General features: G+C 47.5%; 1 protein-coding gene across 1 annotated transcript; it reads right to left on the bottom strand.

Moving 5' to 3' along the window:
* Positions 1-957: 957 nt before the first annotated feature.
* On the bottom strand, positions 958-19,500 carry LOC130489916 (keratin, type I cytoskeletal 17-like). The gene is made up of 9 exons (XM_056863704.1): positions 19,255-19,500; positions 16,910-17,038; positions 15,921-16,003; positions 14,623-14,779; positions 13,072-13,233; positions 11,541-11,666; positions 10,931-11,139; positions 8,032-8,060; positions 958-1,055 (listed from the first exon to the last, which is right to left on the bottom strand). Exons 1-9 carry the CDS (start codon positions 19,387-19,389, stop codon positions 958-960), a joined length of 1,128 nt encoding a protein of 375 aa, XP_056719682.1. The 5' UTR covers positions 19,390-19,500.
* Between the last annotated feature and the right edge of the window lie 770 nt (positions 19,501-20,270).

Below are 20,270 nucleotides of genomic sequence, written 5' to 3'. Positions count from 1 at the left end.
TATCAGCTTTCTTCATCAAGTATGAGGATACGCCAAATTGCAATTTAAAAACCCCACTTCCAGCTCTGCTTCTTTGTGTCACCTTGTTAACTGTGAATCTGTGTCACAGAAGTTTGCTAGGCTGAATTAATCCTTTTAGCATTCTGGATGATTTAGAAATAGGGGATGGACAGCAGTGGACTATCTACTGCATCTACTTGGTTGACCCCCCCCCCTACAAAGTTAGGGTTGCCAGCTCAGGGTTGGGAAATACCTGGAGACTTTGGGGGTGGAGCCTGAGGAGGGGAGGGTTTGGGGAGGGGAGGGACTTCAATGGAGTATAATGCCATAGATTCCACCTTCCAAAGCAGACAGGTGAACTGATCTCTGTTGCCTGGAGATCAATTCTAACAGCAGAGGTTGGCAACCTACTGCAGAGCAAAAGATTTTTAAAACTCTAGACAGTTTATTCCCTCCTGTTGTTTCTATTCAAAGGCATTGCCAAATGACTTTTGATTGTTTCATGCCAAAACCCCTGCAAACAATCTAGGAATTTCCAGTGCATATATTATCTCAGAATTGGAGCAGGTAGATTATATAGTGTCTACTGCCACCTACTGGCAAGAAGAGGTTAACCCCGGAGATACCCAGAATAAATAATAAGGTTGGTCTATGACGAATCATTTCATACCGGCGATTAAGAAAGTGTGAACTTTACACTGTCGGATTAATTCAAGGTGATTGTGCCACTGATTGTAGAAAATGGGTAGAGACCAGACATAAAAGGAAGGGCTTTGAGCCAATGGGCTGGAACTCCACGGAGGAGGGTCTAAATCTCAGGGATTCATTGGCAAGCCTTTCTCAGAAATGATAGCATTGGCAGTTCCTTTATTTGCCATCCGAAGCCTTAGGCATGGGATTGAATGTGCAGTCCCCACCATCCGCACCTCTGCCAACATTTTCTCTGCCCAGCATCTCTCAGAGCTGTTGTTCTACCTCCTCCACACGAGTCGATACCACCCTGCCATCCACCAGCTCTTCAATGACGGTCTTCACTCGGCGGCTTGCAGAGGGCTCTGTAAAGAGATAAAGAAGATGCTGAGTCTGTGGAAATAACCGTCCCATACCCAAGAAGCTTAGTAGGTATCTGGTTCCTTCCTGAGCCTCTGGTTATTCTGGTCTAGACAGATACAGGGGAGATCTTTGGGGGCTTGGGCCCCCTCTGGGATGTCTGGTTCTCCATCAGACATACCCAACCAAATTCAGCATCCAAACATAACTGTAGCACCTTTGTCATCACAAAAGTGGATTCCAGTTCCGGGATATTGAATACATGAAGCTGCCTTATACTGAATCAGACCCTTGGTCCATCAAAGTCAATATTGTCTACTCAGGCAGGCAACGGCTCTCCAGGGTCTCAGGCAGAGGTCTTTCACATCACCTACTCGCCTAGTCCCTTTAACTGGAGACGCCGGGGATTGAACCTGGGACCTTAACATTATCTATTAATGGTCCATCTTTTAAGAAATCATCAGCCTACCAATATAAGAAACACAGCAGTTAGTTTGGACCCATAGCTTAAGAGCCAGTGTGGTGTAGTTGTTACAGTGTTGCACTAAGACTTGGGAGACTTGGGTTCAAATCCTACCCACTGTCAAGAAACTCACCAGGAAACTCGTGGCTAGTCACTCTCCCTTAGCCTAGCCTACTTTGCATGGTGGTTGTAAGGACCAAATGGGGGTACATCACCCTGAGTTTTATAAATGTACGTGTTTGTATCAATCGCTTAATAAACCAAGACTGATGTTCAAGATTCTGTTCTCTGGCTTCTCTTTCAGGACCTCTTTGCCCCCACGTCAACATACTTTTATCCCTATCTGTCACAATCTACCCCACCCTCCCTCCCAAATCTTCAGGGCAGCATGCATGCTTTTCTCCTCTCCCAATGTATGCTCACAACAACCCTGCAAGGTGGGTTAAACTGAGGGAGAGGGGCTAGCCCAGCAAGCTTCGTGGCACTGTGAGGATTTGCCTGTGGGCCCACATGACCCCCTCAGGCCTTCACATGGTGCCGCTCTGCTGGCTTTTCCCATAGCCACCAAGCCCTGAAATTATTGGCTTGTGTTAAAAGTCCAGAGCCAGGCAAACCTCTGTCTTCAGAATCTGGAAAGCATTTTTCACCAGGTTAAATTGCTGTGAGACCCTCTGAGTTTTCCTACCATGTCTTCCCCAGTACTGCATGGTAGGGCTGTCAAAAAAAAAAAAATTCGGTACAGTTCGGATTCGGCCGAATTTGGCCCTTGTGGGTTCGGTACGTGCCGACGTCCGAACTCCCCCACTTCGGATCCATTCAATTCGGCGGGAATTCAAAGTTCGGGGAAAAAAATTCGGCCGAATAAAACCATTAAAAACACAATTGCGCCTTTCCGCGGCTCTGGGGGGGGGCATTTTTGGGCTTAGAGGTCCCAAACTTTCAGCAGAGCTTCAAAGGACGTATATTGAAAGACTCCCCGAGTTTTGTAAAGATTGGGTCAGGGGGGGCTGAGATATGGGCCCTGAAAGGGGTCCCCCCCACCCTTAATGTATATCTCTCAGCAGAGCTTGCTGCCCACACAAAGCTCCCAGCCCCGACAAACAGCTGATGAGAACAAGGGTGGGGCAGGTGCTAAGAACTTTGCAAAGCAACACAACTGAAAAGCGACACCTTTGCAAACATGCAAAGGGCGGGGCAGGTGTGAAGAATTTTGCAAAACAATACAACTGCAAAGCAACACAAGCACGCAATGCAACACCTTTGCAACAGTGCATAGCAACACCTGATGCCTGGGAGTTTGCATACCATGGAAAGGGACAGAGGCAGCTAGCTATGCATAATGAGCAGGAGGGGGTGGAATTTCTCCTTTTGCATTGGACTTGGGACCAGGCAGATGCATTCTTTAAGTCACCATTTGAAAACCAGTTTTGAGCAAGCATCAAAATAACCTAACTGATCTTATGAATGAGGAAAAACCTGAAGAATAAAAATGAAGCCCCCCCTCAAACCAGGGAGAGAGAGACTGGAGGGGGAACACACACCCCAGGCAGAACCGGCAAAAGCCCCCTTTGGCTTCCCCCCCCACCCACAGAAATTGCTCCCTCCCCACACACACACACAGACTCTGCTTTCCCCCCACACACACACAGAAAAGAAAAATTATAGATTAAAGCCCCCAAAGGGGTCTTACTGTGGCTGTCTTCTGTTCCAGCAGGAGGGGCTGGGAGGCTGGGTAATCCAATATGATTCCATTTGTATCCAATATAAGATCCATATGTATGCATCTCTCAAGGGTGATCCATTCATCCCAATAGGGAAAAGGGGAAAGCCCATATCTTGGGGGGCCCTGACCCAATGTTTACAAAACTTGGGTGGTCTCTTAAAAAGCCTTTTCTGAAGCTCCGCTGAACGTTTGGGGTCGGCACACCCAAAAATGTGCCCCCTGCAGCCACGGAAAGAGAAAAGGGGGGGAGCCAATATTTCAGCCCCCACTGAACCCATCTTTACAAAACTTGGGTGGTCTCTTAAGAGGGATTCTCTGAAGCTATGATAAAAGTTTGGAGGCTGCACCCCCAAAAAAGCGCCCCCTGCAGCCACGAAAATGGAAAAGGGGGGAGAGGAAAAAGGGGTGGAGCCCATATCTCGGGACCCCCTGACCCAATGTTTACAAAACTTGGGGGGTATCTTAAGAAGCCTTGTCTGATGCTCCGCTGAAAGTTTGGGGTCAGCACACCCAAAAATGCGCCCTCTGCAGCCATGGAAAGAAAAAGGGGGGAGCCTATATCTCGGGACCCCCTGACCCAATGTTTACAAAACTTGGGTGGTCTCTTAAGAAAACCTGTCTGAATATCCCCTGAAAGTTTGGGGTCTGTACCCCAAAAAATGCGCCCCCTGCAGCCACGGAAAGGAGCGAATGTGCACAAGCACCCCCTCACACACACATGAGGATTTCCCTCTCTCTCTCTCTTTCCCCGGCCGGCCGCACATCAGCTGATTCCTCCAGTACTCAATCCTGACTGATTGGCCAGAAGAAGACCCAGCTTGGCCACCGATTGGCCGGGGGAGGAGAATGCTGCTTACTGAAGGTTATGCTGCTTACTGACGGCCCCGAATTGGCCGAATTTATTCACGAACTCCCGAACTCGCTGAATTCGGCCCCCCCGGTTGCCCGCCAGTTTTGAGTTCGGTTCCTCCCGAACTAAAAACCGCCGAATCAAGGGAAATTCGGCTGATTTTCAGTTCGGGCCGAACCAAATTGACAGCCCTACTGCAGGGCTTTCCTTCTTAAGTCATCCCAGGCTCTTTAGGAACGTGAGAAGAGCCCTGCTGGATCAGAACACTATCTAGGCCAGCATCCTGTCTCACACAGTGGGCAACCCAAACAGGGCATAGAGGCCAAGGCCTTCCCCTGATGTTGTCTCCCAGCACTGGGATTCAGAGGTTTGCTGCCTCTGTATATGGAGGTTCCCTTTAGTCACTAGGGTTCCCAACCTCCAGGTAGTAGCTGGAGATCTCCTGCTATTACAACTGATCTCCAGACGATAGAGATCAGTTCACCGGGAGAAAATGGCCGCTTTGGAAGGTGGACTCTATGGCATTGAAGTCCCTCCCTTCCCCCAAGCCCTGCCCTCCTCAGGCTCCACCCCAAAAACTTCCCGCCAGTGGCGAAGAGGGACCTGGCAACCCTAATAGTCACCATGGCTAGTAACCATTGATAGATCTCTCCCCCATTCATTTCACTTATTCATTCATTTGTGATCCCACCTTTCTCCCAGTGGGAACCCAAAGCAGTTCTCCTCTTCTCCATGAATGGCTCAGATCCCCTTTTAAAGCCATCGATGCTTGTGGCCATCGCTATGCCCACTGCCAGTGAATCCCACCATTTAATTGCTCCTCTAGTAGGGATGCCAGCCTCCAGGTGGGACCTAGAGACCCCCTGGAATTACAGCTCATCTCCAGACTACAGAGATCAGTTTCCCTGGAGAAAATGGATGCTTGGGAGGGTGGGGCTCCATGGCATGCTCCATCCCCAAACCTCCAGGAGTTTACCAGCTTGGATCTGGCAACCCTACCCCTCCATCCCCCACTGGTGGCCAAAGGGGACCTGGCAACCCCATCCTCTAATAAAGATGTACTTCCCTTTGTTCTGAATCTATTGCCCATCAGGTTCTAGCTCTGCACTTCTCCTGCTGTTGGTTTGTAGTTTGGAACGGATGTTGACCTGTAAGAGGCTGGCAGGAAGAAGGCTGTTCCTCTTGGGCTATGGCCCTAGGTTATTTTTGCCAGCTGCTGGCCATTTATGCATGGCTGTTTCCTCATGGTCACCTCGCCAACTACTTCAGGGATTTGCATTGATCATGCATGCATTTTCTGACTGTCAGAGGTCACCTCACTCTCCCTGTGCATTGCAGCGCGTTTTTGTTAGGGATTCAGTGCGAGTTCCATTTCTGTCAGGGCAGTTAAAGGGTTAACTTGTTTACATCAATAGTTTAGATAGTCTCAAGGTGATGATGCAAAAGACAGATATAACCATTCTATTGGCTAGAGAATCGCCATTGCAAACGTGCACGAAGGCAATGCGTCAGAATTGTTTATTACCCTGTTCCTTTGTTAAAAGTGTGAAACTTTGGGGCAGGATGTGTCAGTTACCTTTTGAATCTCACAGAAGCAAGATGCCTGGTCTAAGCTCTCTTGGGCTGAGACACAGACAAAAGGGATTTTAAGCCTTAGAACCTGCTAATACTTTAGCAAGACTTGTAGGGAACTAGATAGGAAGATGTTATTTGTTTTACTCCATGTTACCCTTCCTGATTTTAGTACAGTAAAGGATTTTTTGTTTGTTTGATTAAGAAACAAGTCTTTGACTCTGTTTATCGTGTGCTTGACCCTGAATTCTTTCTAACCACAATCTCGATTCATCGGGCCTCTTAACAAACCCCAACAGTTTCCCCTGCGTTTTCTGGATGCTGGCTAAACACGAATGCAGGTGAAACACGTAGGGAGAGCGAGGCGACCTCTGACAGTCGGAAAAGACAAGCATAATCAAAGCAAAGGCCCAAAGTAGTTGGTGGGGAGATCGCGAGGAGACAGCCAGGCGTGAATGGCTGCTGAGTTTATAACTGAAGGGTTCTACTGTAGGATGTTTGCAATGGTGACCCTAGTGGACAAATCCCACAACAACAAAAACCCGAACTGTGCAAATGTCCTTGGTCAGACAAATCATTCACAGCTGATTCACCAAATATTGATGTTGTGTGTGGAACTCATCACTCACTGATCGCCTCTGCGGTTTTTGGAACTTTGTGCCATTGCTCTAGGTTGTAATTTGCTCTAATTTAACGCACTTTTCAGCTGTTCTTTTTTTTTTTCTGTTGAGGATATGGCAAATTCTGCTCCAGACAGACTGGTCTAGATCACAACTCGCCGAGCATATCCACACTACTTTCCTTTTATCCCTTTAGAAGCTCCTTGATCAATTGATCTTGAGCAGCCTATATCTAGTGTTGGAGGGATATAAGGATTGAAACAAATCTTGCCACTGACAATGTAGCCTTGGGGTCCCTATCGCTTAGTAAAAAAGGCATTATGTCAGTCACAGAGGCATTGGATTTGTATATTAAAAGGGGGGAAATATAGTGCGATCGAAGATCCTCGTAAAAGCGGCATTCCAAAAGGGCATGGGCTAATGAGTCGATAGAGCCAGAAGAGCAAGGGCAGATCCTGTCTGAGTATGGTATATTCAGAATTCTGCCTTGCATTACCATAGAAGGGTTAGAATTCAATCTAGCCAAGCAAAAAGCTCTACAGAGACGAGGAGTTGTCAGATAATATGTATAGGCAGGCAGACCATGTGGAGGGTGTATTCCAAAGAACTGGGATGAACAGACGTGACGAGCACGAAAAATAGTGCTGTTATAATCGACCTCTTTAATGCGCTTTTTAATTTTGATAAAAGCTTCAGTTTTCCCAAGATCTAATAACATATCCTGCGAGAAGCCCAACAACGACAGTTTTTCATTTTTTGCCTTGAGGATTTAAAAGGGTCATGCTTCATATCCACACTACTACAGATTTAAACCACTTTAAAACTGTTTCAACTCTCATGCCTTGCCGCACCCCTTGGTAAATGCAGTTCAAGTGCTGAAAATTCTTTAACTAAGATCTTATAATTCCCAGGATTCTTTGGTTGGGAATAATAGATTCAAATAGTTGGAAGTAATAGCTTTGGTTGGGAGTAATAGCTCTTGACAGCCTCAATATCCTTAACTTTCCCTGTTTCCTTCTCTCCTTCCAATCCACCAACTAAACTTCCATTTATCTGCCCCCATCCATCTTTGGCTATAGCTCTATCTATTTCTTCACTTTGTTTCTCCAAAATGGGCACCCAAAGCAGCTTACATTATTCTCCTCTCCCACATTTTATCCTCACAACAACCCTATGAGGTAGGAACTTCCTGGGTGAATGGGAGTGACCCAAGGTCACCCAATGAACTTCCACAGCAGAAACCTGGGTCTCCCAGATCCTACTCTGAAATTCTAACCACTACACCACACTGGCTTTTGTGTGATGGCTGCTGTAGAGCAGTAGCAAGGAGCTGGGCCTTGGTGAGTCATGCAAGTCAGGTGTTAGCAAGATGCCCAGTGGTTGCTGCTGGCCCTGGCCCTGATGAGTCCTCCCTCAAAGGCCAAAGCAACCATGGAAAGGGTAGTGGGCTGCCTTTTACTGACAGAAACCAAGTTTTGAAGTCTGGTGATACTGTAGTGGTTGCCTAGTAATGGCCACTGAGGGCACTCATTTCTTAAAGCTTCAGGCACTGCTTCTATAATTTTGGAGTGCTTTAACCCTGCAATTTTTTTACTTAAGATTTTTCTGCAAACCTGCGCTTTTTTCAGGTTCACAGAAAGAGCTCTTTGATCATGGATCCAATGTCTGGATTTAAGTATCCACAGATTTGGCCATGTTGAGAATTAGATATATTAATTATTATATATGTAAATGTAGAAGTAGCCTGTCTTACCTGGGATGAGCGTTGGGTCAGCTTCTGATCTAAAGGGAGAGAAAGAACATTGGATCCATTAGAGGCCTGCATGCTTTAGAAGCTCCTGAAACAAGAATCGAATTCACAGTGCATGCATGCACACTTACCTGTAGCTCTCCCACACACTGATATAAACCCACGTCCACATTGCAAACATAAACCACTTTCAAATGGGTTTACAGTCATGGTTTCTACTTTCTACCAACATGCTACTGGGGAAAAATACTTTTCTTCTGGATGATACTGGCCAGTTCATGTCTTAGAATCATAGAGTTGGAAGGGACCACCAGTGTCATCTAGTCCAACCCCCTGCACAATGCAGGAAATTCTGAACTACCTCCCCCACACACACACCCAGTGACCCATACTTCATGCCCAGAAGATGGCCAAAGTGCCCTCCCTCTCGTGATCTGCCTAAGGTTATAGAATAAGCATTGCTGACAGATGGCCATCTAGCCTCTGCTTAAAAACCTCCAGGGGAGCTTACCACCTCCCGAGGAAGCCTGTTCCACTGAGGAACTGCTCTAACTGTTAGAAAATTCTTCCTAATGTCTAGACAGAAACTCTTTTGATTTAATTTCAACCCGTTGGTTCTGGTCCGACCTTCTGGGGCAACAGAAAACAACTCAGCACCATCCTCTATATGACACGCCTTCAAGTACTTGAAGATGGTTGTCATGTCCCCTCTCAATCTTCTCCTCTTCAGATTAAACATACCCAACTCCTTCAACCTTTCCTCATAGGACTTGGTCTCCAGACCCCTCATCATCTTTCTCATGACTGCTTCAGTTGGGACACTCTGGTGGATCACAGAGCCACACCTGCTGGGTTGAATCACCATACAAAACCACTAACTTTTTGCTGCTGTTTGGAAGGATTTGCTGTCGATGCACCTGCGTAGGAAGTAAAAGGCACTGCACCTCTCTGACATTCAGCACCCTTGCTGGTAGTACACAGCTTGATTTGCTTGTGTGCATCATTTAGAGCTGTTTTGCTTGATAGTGTCAGTGTCCTGGGCACCCTATCTGGGTCTGTGGCACGCCTGTGTTCTGGATTCCATATGCTGATTTGCCAGGAGATGAGAACTGGTCAGGGAATGTCCCACCTTGTGGTCTAAGCAGCCTGTTGATCCCTTCCGGCTCTTATTCCAAGCCTCAGAACAGTAGCTTGATCAGAGAGAGGAGAGTTCTCTCTTGGGGCTTTTTTGCATGCTCAGTTTCCTTGCTTCTAGGTTCCTGTTTCTTCAGGGGGGAATCAGTTCTGCATGTGTTTTGCACCCTCCAGTGGTCGATTCAACATCAAACAGCTTTAAATCAAGCATATCTCACTGGAGATTTAAACTGCAGACTTTCATGTTGGACTTAAAGCTGCTTGATGTTGAATTGACCACTACTGTTACCCTGAGTATGCAGTCTCCACTTTAATTGGGGGGAATTAGCTGGAGATGGGGGGGGTGGAATTGGGATCGATAACATTTGTATACTAGGATAGTCCTGGGTGAAAACCCTCAAATGAACAGGCAGTTGTATAATTAAAATTAGTTTTATTTAAGAATAAAAATAGTAAAACAAGAAATATATTTTAAGCAATGAACATATGTACACAAAGCATACAAGAGCTGACTAAGATAAAGGGAGGAAGCTGGATAGGGATTCAGGGATGGGTGATCGTTACCAGCCTTAAAAGGACATCCAGGGCAAGCAGCGCCTAAGAGGAACATGACCAGCATTTCCAGGAGCAAAGGAAAGAGCCCACACACAAGTGGAGTTGTATGCATAGATCCAAAATACATACACTATGAATGGCCAAAGGCCCGATATTTATACCCCAAAATGGGTCCTGAGGCACTATGAGGTAAGCTGGCAGGAAAGCCAGAGACAAACAATTGATTGCTTTTCCGGGGTTCCTACAAAAAGATAGGAGAGGCTTGATGCGTCGTCAGGACCCAAGAGAATGCCTGGACTATTCTCTTGAATACTGATTGCTGGGATGCATGCAAATAGGGTCAGTAATGATCTGCTCAGAGCACTGATTAAATCACCTTAGGGTGACGCAATGGAGATTAGTTGGCCCTGTTGTCCAGCCAGGCACACCTTAGGGGGAAAGTACAGTGGTCAACCACCTTCCTGCCCAGGCTTGACACACAAGATAGATCCCAAAACTCTCTGAGAGGCATCCATTTTGTGGGGTGCAGTGTCTTCCTCTTATGCCAGTCTTTGGCCCCCGTGCCTTCATGGCACCCCTTAGCAGGAGGAGGTGTCCGACTGCTTACACCACAGGGAGCAAAACACATGGAGAACGGGGGGGGGGGTGGTGGGATGACCCTGAATAAACAGGAACTTAGAAGCGAGGAAACTGAGAATGCGGAAAAAGCCCTTGAAGTTCTCCAGCTCATCCAAACATCAACGGTTCCCAGAGTCATCGGACATAGCAAATTTGGGCATGTGGGTCACCATACCTAGAAAGGTTGGTAACCACTGATCTAAAACACAAGCAGTGAGCAGATGCCCAGAGTGCACCTCCGAATGACTCAAGCAGCTCCAAATGACTCAAGCAACACAGCAGAATCCACAGCTGTTGAGGGAAACCGGGGTCAAGGGAAGGCCCTTCCGTTCCTCCTGTGCTAAAAAAGCTCCCTGAAATCCCATGGTTTGAATCTCAACTCAGCCACAAATGCCTTCAGCAAGCCCCTACTCTTTCAGCACACACACCCAATATGGGGATAGGAGTGCAGATCTACCTGACAGGGTTGTTGCTAAGCATTCCACAAATGATATATGTAAAGTGCTTTAAATCGCCGATAAGAATAATATTGTTGTTTCTTAAGCAGCCCTGCAGGATAGACCATGCCCACCTATACCCCACATACTTAGCTCACCCTTCAAGCAGATGCCTGTAGGTGGTGATCTCCTGCTCCAGTCTGGTCCTGAGGTCCATCAGTCGGTTGTAGTCTTCGGCTTGTTTCTGGGCATCTGATCTTAGCTGCAGCAGCTCAGCTTCCCTGGCAGCGACGAGGTTGCGCAGCTGGGAAAGCTCCATCCCGTAGCGGGATTCGGACTCAGCCAAGGTACCCTCCAACGCCGCTTTCTGAAAAGAAAGGGATGCTCTGTGAGGCCTCTAAGAAGAAGACTGGCACTCCTTGCAAAGTTTTTAGGGGTTTTTTAAGCAGGGAGCGGATGAAGAGCCTGACTTGTTGGGGGCAAACACACTCATATTCATATTTATACTCCTGTGTCTCCCCAGTGGGGTAAACAGTTGCCCCCCGGGAAACAGCAGCCCCTTAGGAAAGCAGTGTGGGAGGGAAGGGCTACATCCCACCACCGCCCTCGTGCCAAGGTCCAGATTTACATCATGCCACGGTCCCCATCCCATGCACTTGGTAATGGAGTTGTTGTTTTTAAGTTGGGGGCTCCCAACACAGGACTCCCAGCACCGGATCAGGTTTAGACCCTCCTTTCGAGGTGAACAAGTTGCTGCCTGCCGCTGACCGTGCTGCAGAGGGACTGGAGCTCGATCTCCAAGGCCTGGGCCAGCCGCTTCAGCTCTGCGATCTTCACCTGAGCCGTCTGGAGGGCTTCGGTGCTGACCACGACCTGCTGGCTGATGGCATCACACTGCAAGTGAGAGAGAAGGAAGCCAGTCTACAGCCCCTCTCACAGAGTGGGCCCAAATTTTGCACAAAGGTCATGCCATATTCTGAACCTGGTTTCATAAGTGGACTGCCTTGACGTCACAAGGCAGTAGGCGCTACCCAACAATTAGCAAGCTTCTCTCTACGTCTGTATGAGTAAGGGGCAGGAAATGGGAAGGAAGGAAGGAAGGAAGGAAGGAAGGAAGGAAGGAAGGAAGGAAGGAAGGAAGGAAGGAAGGAAGGAAGGAAGGAAGGAAGGAAGGAAGGAAGGAAGGAAGGAAGGAAGGAAGGAAGGAAGGGACACATAGTGCATAGTTAAATTGTGGAACACCCTGCTTCAGGATGTGGTGATGGCTGCCAACTTGGAAGGCTTTAAGAGGGGAGTGGACATGCTCATGGAGGATAGGGCTACTAGTCAAAATGAATACTGGTCATGATGCATCCCTATTCTCTCCAGGATCAGAGGAGCATGCCTGTTATATTAGGTGCTTTGGAACACAGGCAGGATAATGCTGCTGCAGTTGTCTTGCTTGTGGGCTTCCTAGAGGCACCTGGTTGGCCACTGTGTGAACGGACTGCTGGACTTGGTGAGCCTTGGTCTGATCCAGCATGGTCTTTCTCATGTCCTTAAGAAAGAAAGATCTTTGAATACTCTGCACTTGCAAAAGGCATTTGCAGAAGTGTAGAATGTTAACATTCCCTGTCAGGAATCTGTATCTGGAACAGATTTCCGAGCCTCACCAAGTGCTCCCCGTCTCTCAGATAAGACCCATACTCAGGAGAAGGATCCTGGATCCCAGGGCTTTCCCTCTACTCTCTGACAGGGAACTGGTAATCCTTTGTAGTCCTTCTGGTGGGAATAGCCCCATCCATCTCCATCCATATTGCCATGGGTGCAGAGAATGAAAGCAGATGATCCTGATGGCTGGGATGAGCTATAGAGAAGGAGCAGTCCAAGAGGGGCTTGGTTTGGCTTGGCTTTAAATCTGAGCTGTACACTATTGGTTAAGAAAGATCCACAGTGCGTGTTGCCCTTTATTTCTATGAAGAGATCAGAGAACTGCCTTCCTTTTGCCCACAAGTTTTATACAGATGTCAAGGCAAAATGAACACAAACAGAGAAGAAGGGGATTCTGGGTAACTATATGTCAATGGTTTCACTAAAAAGTGCTTAATCTCCATGCCCTGTCAAACATAGGCAGCAACAGAGAGCAGGTGAAGGATGTAACCGGCAAGACTCAACCAACACGAGAATCTCATGGTAACTCAAAGGCTATTTCTGAAACACGGCTCTTTTCCCCTCCCACACGACCCCCGTTGCATACGATCCTGTTAGCACTGACCAATGGCCCTCTCCCCCTTCTCGGTTTGCTGAGCCTTTCCCAAACCTGGGCTTTGTGCAATGCTTCGGCTTCCTGCTGGTTCTTTTCCATGACTTCCTCATATTGGTCGCGGATCTCAGCCAGGATTTTCTGCAGGTCGATGCCGGGCATGGAGTCCACCTCCACGTTGATGGTGCCCCCCAGCCTTCCCTGGAGGGAGGTGACTTCCTACCAGGTGAAAAACATGAGGGCTATGTATGAATGGGGACTCGGGAACAAGCCATGAGGGGCAGAGGCTGGATAGATATGGACGTCGATACCACGCCCCCAACGTTTGCAAAGTTACACGTTGTTAATTTCAGTCGTGCAGCAGCTGAGAAGAAGAGTTGGTTTTTATATGCCGACTTTTTCTACCTTTTAAGGAGAATCAAACTGGCTTACAATCGCCTTCCCTTCCTCTCCCCACAACTGGCCATTCACGGAGACAGTCTGAACGAAGATTTGTCTGTTGCTGGTTCTTTCTGATTTGAAGTCATGCTGAGGAAAAAGTGGTGGTGGCACTGAATCAGGGAAGATGGAGGATAACACTGGCTTTGGTAAAGGACACTCTGCCAAAATCTGTCTGCCCAGAATCGTAGACACGGTCACATTCTACTCCCAAACTGTCCAGAATCCACAGGAGAGGGTTGCCTGGTCTTTGGAGCATCAGACTAGAGAAGGAGTCTGGGAGACAAGGGCTGGTACCCAGCAGATCGGGGGGGGGGGGGGGCTGTGAAGGCAGAGACGGAGTCTAGCGGTATGTGGTGGAGGCAGAGGATTGCACCAGGCGGGTCCAGGGCAAAACATAGATACGTCTGATGGCTGAGGGTCATGATAGCAGATCCAAAAGCAAAAACTTTTTATTTGGTGTAGTGGTTAAGAGTAGTGGACTCTAATCTGGAGAACCATGTCGGTTTCCCCACTCCTCCACATGCAGCCTGCTGGGTGACCTTGGGCTAGTCACAGTTCTCTCTGAACTCTCTCAGCCCCACCTGCCTCACAAGGTGCCTGTTGTGGGGAGGGGAAGGGAAGGTGATTGTAAGCTGTTTTGAGACTCCTTAAAGGTAGAGAAAAGTGGGGTATAAAAACAAACTCTTCTTCTTCTTCTGTGTTGGTTTTAACTTTTATACTATTCCTTCCCTTTAATGGTACAGTTTTATTGGCCAGAGCCTTAAACCTATTTATACTGTTTTAATGTTGTAAGTCACCATGAGACCCTTTGGGTGAGTGGCAACTAAAAAAATCTAATAAACAAACAAAAACTGTCTTCCAGCCAGACACAAAATAGCCTAAACCCCCCCCCCACTTGATTCTGGGTGTCAGATAATTTATTTCTTCTCTTGAAGACCCTGAGAAGAAAGCTAAGACCCTAAAATGTCAGGTCAGATCCAGAGAACTGGCCAACCTACCCCAGGAGGAGAAAAGCAAATTACCCACAGGATCTTCAAGTAGTAATCTAACATGAAGTAATAATTTAACCTCAAGCGACTACTACAGAAGCAGTGAGCACCCGGGTACTTCCTCTGAGTATCTACCCAGCCCACCCCCCACCAAGGCCTCCCACATCCCCCCTCTTACCTCCTGGTGGTTCCGCTTGAGAAAAGCCAGCTCCTCTTGTAGGTGGTCCACTTGCACCTGCAGACTAGCTCGGCTCGCGCTGAGCTCCTCCAGCACCTTGCGCAGGCTGCCAAGGTCCCCCTCCACAGACCGGCGCATGGCCAGCTCCGATTCCAACCTGTTGGGAGGGGACACAAAGCAGCCTGGATAGCACATATTCCCCCACAGTTCTCAGAGCCCATGGAACCAAGTGGTATGCAGGGCATATTCAAGCAAGCCCTTTTGACTCTTTCAGATAAGCATAGGGTCGCCAGGTAAAAATAAAAATTGGTGGCAATAAAGGGAACTGAAAAAGCAGATCCCGAATAATGTCGAATTTTTCCAGCATTATTCGGGCTGTTTTGGCCCTTCCGCCATTTTTCCGCTCCCTCCCCCCTTACTTACCTGCGTTCAGATCCACAGTACCTGCGGGCTCGGACCTTCATGCGGAGGTCCCAGCTGGCAATCAGCATGGATCGAATTCCCCAGCGGCACAGAACTGAAAACTGGGCTCCACAGAGCCCGGGCTTCAGCTCTGCACCACGTATTTTTCGGGTTTAATAAACCCCAAAAAAATTGAATTTTTCAAAACAAGCCTAACAAATAAGTAGGTGGCAACCCTGCCTCTCAAAGAAGTCATGTGGATTAAAAAATGCACTCAGCAGTCCCAAGCCTGGTTATAACGTTGGGTTCTGTAAACCCAGGGGAACCCCCACATTTTCAAAAAGAGAGAGAGAGAGAGCTGAAGAAGAAGAAGAAGAAGAAGAAGAAGAAGAAGAAGAAGATTGAGTTGCCATAGGAAAAAGAGGATGAAGAGATTAAAGGGGAGGAAAGAGACGTTAGAGGGGATGAAGGGCCAGTGTGAGGGAGAAAAGGGATAAAAATGGAACCATTAGGGTTACCAGCTCCGGGTTAGGAAATGCCTGGAGGTGTAGGGGTGGAGCCTGGGGAAAGTTCTGAGTGGGGTATAATGCCATCGAATCCACCCTCTGAAGCTGTCATTTTCTCCAAGGAAATTGATCTCTGTAGTCTGGAGATCAGTTATAATTCCAGAAGACATCCATTCCCCACCTGGAAGCCAGCAACCCTAAGGCAGATCCAGAGGGGAGAAAGTGGGGACAATATGGAGGGAAGCAGAACCAGACCCTGGGGGGGGGGGGCAACGGCTGGTGGGAAAATGAGAGTTCCCCTCCCACATTTGTTTATTCTCACAGGTTCCCCTCTTGAAGTATTACATTTATAATCCAAAGGTGGTGGGTGCTATGACAAAGAGGTCTTACTTCACTCTGAAATCATCAGCAGCCATTTTGGCATTATCGATCTGTAGGAGCAGCCCAGCATTTCTCAAGGCCTCTTCTTCGATCTGCGGAAAGAGACAGACAAAAGAGGTCAGTTTGTCTCAAAATGGCTATTCCTAGGGTTGCCAACCTCCAGGTACTGTAGCAAAACAAGACAGCAGCAGGCTGAAAAAGTAAATGACACGTGATAACCAATAGAATGTACACAGTCAAAGACTGTAAATATATTGTAACTTAGACGGGACTAAGGTAACAAACCAAGCTAAGTAACAAGGGTTACAAAGCAACAAGAAGATAACAAAGTATTGTACAAAGACCAACAAAACGAACAGCCAATAATGCTAGTTATTAACAACAAAACAGTTCGTGTAATGAGCTTGGCTCGTTCTTGGTCAATTTCATTTTCTTTTTCAGGCGGAGGAGATGGTAACGCGGCTCCGGATGTTTTGCAGCGTTTTCGCTACAAAAGTAGCTTCATCAGCCACAAAGGCTTATCAATTCAATTCCTAGGACTAATGTAGAGCTCCCTCGTACGGGCTGCTGTGTTAGAGATTGATGTGTTGAAAGGTTGGTAAAATGAGTACACAGCTTGCTGGGGGTAAAGTGTAGACCACTGGGGACGGCAATGGCAAACCACCCCGTAAACATAGTCTGCCTAGTAAACATAGTAAATGATGTGGTGCTTGCGCAGGAAGTCCTAATTGTGCTGCTTTGTGTGGCCCTACATCCTGTCTCTATCTGTGGAGTTCATATGTGGAAGGGATAGGAATGCAGTGGGACAGAATGGAATAGGAAGTCCAGCACCTCAGGATAAATAAATCTAGTTTTGGGTGGGTAACTGTGTTGGTGTGCAGAAGAAGAGCCCGATTTGAGTCCAGTAGCACCTCAGAGACCAACAAGATTTCCAGGGGTGTAAGCTTTCAAGAGTCAAAGCTCCCTTCCTCAGATACCAGATGAATAATTCTGGTTACCTTAGTCCTCAGCTCAGTGACGGTATTGAAATACCCACTCAGGTCGGGAGGCCCAGTAGATGCTCGCTTTGCGTAGGTTTCCTGGATATGTTGTTCCAGCTTTCTGTTAGATTCCTCCAGAGATTTCACCTGACGTATAGAAGGGAAAGTTAAACTGGGTGAGGTGATCAAAAGAAGGGAGGTTGACCTGAAACAGCAAAGGACTTCCTTTGCAGAATGATTGTTAAAAATGACCACTAGAGGGAGGTTTTGGAGAATACCCGTTTCCCTTTTCAATCCAAGGTTGCATTTGTGACTTTTCAAACAGCCAGAAGTGGGAGCTGCTGGCTGATTTTAGGGCTACCGACCTTCAGGTGGTGGCTGGAGATCTCCCGCTATTACAACAGATCTCCAGGAGATAGAAATCAGTTCCCCTGGAAAAAATGGCCCCTTGGGCAATTGGACTCTATGGCATTGAAGTCCCTCCCCTCCCTAATCACCACCCTCCTCAGGCTCGGACCCAAAACCTCCAGGTATTTCCCAACCCAGAGCTGGCAACCCTACGAATTGTGATTGCTAACAAGATAGATGCCCCGGTGGCCCTGGTTTGTATTTAGATGGGAAATCACCAAGGAAGTTGAGGTTTGCTTTGCAAACTACCTCTATTCTACAGGGGCACCCAGCAGTCTGTTCACACAGTGGCCAACTAGGTGCCTCTAGGAAGCCCACAAACAAGACAACTGCAGCAGCATTGTCCTGCCTGTGTTCCACAGCACCAAATATAATTGGCATGCTCATCTGATCCGGGAGACAATAGGTATTCATCATGACTAGTAGCCATTTTGACTAGTAGCCATGGATAGCCATGAGCATGTCCACTCCCCTCTTAAAGCCTTCCAAGTTGGCAGCCATCACCACATTCTGGGGCAGGGAGTTCCACAATTTACCTATGTGTTGTGTGAAGAAATACTTCCTTTTATCTGTTTTGAATCTTTCACCCTCCTGCTTCAGCAGATGACCCTGTGTTCTAGTATTATGGGAGAGGGACAAAAGCTTCTCCCTGTTCACTCTCTCAATGCCATGCATAATTTTATAGACCTCTATCATATCTCCCCTTAACCACATTCTTTCCAAGCTAAACAGCCCTCAGCATTTCAACCGCTTCTCATATTGCAGTTGCTCTAGTCCCCTGATCATTTTGGTTGCTCTTTTCTGCACCTTGAGCCATGACTCTTCTCTTTTAATTAAATGTCAAGAACATTTCTATTGCATCCCACTTTGAATACCCTGTCCTACAGTAGAGTTGGATACTAGGCAGGTGAGTGAGACTGTAAGGATTCTATAAGGTTGATGTACATCAGAAGGCAAACAAGATGCCATCTCCTTTTAGCAACCAATCGATAAGCATATACAAGCTTCTAAAGCTTTCAGAAATATTCCTTTAATTTGAATGTGTCTGAACAGAATTTGAATTGATGTGATCAATGATATAACCAAGGCACTTCAGAGCATGTCAAGAACGCTTTTGTCTCATCCCTGAGCATCTTGTCCTCACACTTAACATGCAGAGCTCCCAATACAGAGCCAAGCTGTAAGATCTCTCTTTAAAAATTAAGAAGAAGAGTTGGGTTTTATATATCGACTTTCTCTACCACTTAAGGAAGAATCAAACTGGCTTACAATCACCTTCCCTTCCCCTCCCCACAATAGACACCCTGGGAGGTAGGTGGGTAGGGTTGCCAACCTCCAGGTACTAGCTGGAGATCTCCTGCTATTAGAACTGATCTACAGCTGATACAGATCCGTTCACCTGGAGAAGATGGCCACTTTGGCAATTGGACTCTATGGGATAAAGTCCCTCCCCTCCCCAAACCCTGCCCTCCTCAGGCTCTGCCCCAAAAACCTCCCACCGGTGGTGAAGAGGAACCTGGCAATCCTATAGGTGGGGCTGAGAGAGTTCAGAGAGAACTGTGACTAACCTAAGGTCACCCAACAGGCTTCATGTGTAGGAGTGGGGAAACCAACCCGGTTCACCAGATTAGCATTCGCTGCTCATGTGGAGAAGTGGGGAATCAAACCCGGTTCTCCAGATTAGCGTCCACCACTCCAAACCACCGCTCTTAACCACTACACTGCGCTGGCTCTCTTTAAAAATTAAGCATTTCCTCATTCCTTTTCACCTTGTTCTGAGAACACAGATTGAGAAGGTAAAGGCTAAGCTTTTTAAAATAATAATATTAATAATAAACTTTAAAAATGCATGGCTTCTGGTGGTTCTGCTGCACCACCAATAAACCGTTGCTGGGATTCACACCAAACGACACCTGCTGCCCTATGCTGCTGGGTCATGACATTCAATTACTCACCCTTTCCAGGTAGGCGGCGAGGCGGTCATTCAAATTCTGCATGGTGCCTTTTTCGTCAATATCAAGGATGTTGGTCTCCAGCCCGTAACGCTTCATCAGCCCATCCTTAGCAAGGGACGAGATGCTGCTGGTCATCCCACTCCCCCCAAAGACATTTGACAAAGGCTGAGATCCAGCTAAAGCAAGCCGGCTTCCTCCTCTGGGTCCCTGGAAACCTCCCGAGGAGGACCAGCTACGGCTTGAGAAAGTAGTCATGGTCCGTACAGCAGAAGGCAATGCAAGAAGGGAAGTCAGCACTCAAAACACCGAAGAATTCCCTTATATAGGTGAGCTGAGGGGCAGGATTAACTTCGGCCCTCTCCCCCACCGGGCCGCCTTGTTCTCCATATCGACAGACAACAAGAAAGGCATTTGTTTTGGAAACTGAGCTCAAAATAATGTTTTTTTCTCTTCCCCACCCCCCTTTCCCCAGGCAAATTCATAAAGCCATTGCAACATCCAGATTTGGATCATGGGTAATTTGTCAGTGCCAGATGGATGCCCAGATAACCCAGAAGAAATGTCCTGCATACCATTTCTCAACCCATCCTATCTCCAGGTCATTCCAGGAACAAATAGAATGTAGATGTAAAAGCTCTTGTATGTTGGGGGGTAAAAAAAAAATACACTGCTGATTCTGTAAGAAGAACAGACTGAAAGCAACAGCTTGAAGAGAATCAAGGCAGTAAGTAGGGTTGCCAGGTCACTATTCTCCACCGGCAGGAGGTTTTTGGGGTGGAGCGTGAGGAGGGCAGGGTTTGGGGAGGGGAGGGACTTCAATGCCATAAAGTCCAATTGCCAAAGTGGCCATTTTCCCCAGGTGAACCGATCTCTATCAGCGGGAGAGCAGTTGTAATAGCAGGAGATCTCCAGCTAGTCCCTGGAGGTTGGCAACCCTAGAACCTAGGAGTATCCCTGCTCTAAACTAAGGTTAGCAGCTCTGGGCTGGGAAATACTTGGAGATTCAATGGGGCATA

The sequence above is a fragment of the Euleptes europaea genome, chromosome 18 (assembly GCF_029931775.1).
Source record: "Euleptes europaea isolate rEulEur1 chromosome 18, rEulEur1.hap1, whole genome shotgun sequence".
NCBI lineage: Eukaryota > Metazoa > Chordata > Lepidosauria > Squamata > Sphaerodactylidae > Euleptes > Euleptes europaea.
The sequence above is the reverse complement of the archived record's forward strand: the minus strand, read 5'-3'. Positions and strand labels throughout refer to the sequence as shown.

What these genes read in the sequence shown, in the direction of transcription:
- LOC130489916 (XM_056863704.1), bottom strand. Translation starts at nt 19,389, where the DNA reads ATGACCAGCAGCATCTCGTCCCTTGCTAAGGATGGGCTGATGAAGCGT. An exon ending in TCAAGCGGAACCACCAGGAG is followed by an intron (nt 13,234 to 14,622) that starts GTAAGAGGGGGG and finishes TTCACCTGGTAG; the next exon opens with GAAGTCACCTCCCTCCAGGG. An exon ending in AAGCATTGCACAAAGCCCAG is followed by an intron (nt 11,667 to 13,071) that starts GTTTGGGAAAGG and finishes TCTCACTTGCAG; the next exon opens with TGTGATGCCATCAGCCAGCA.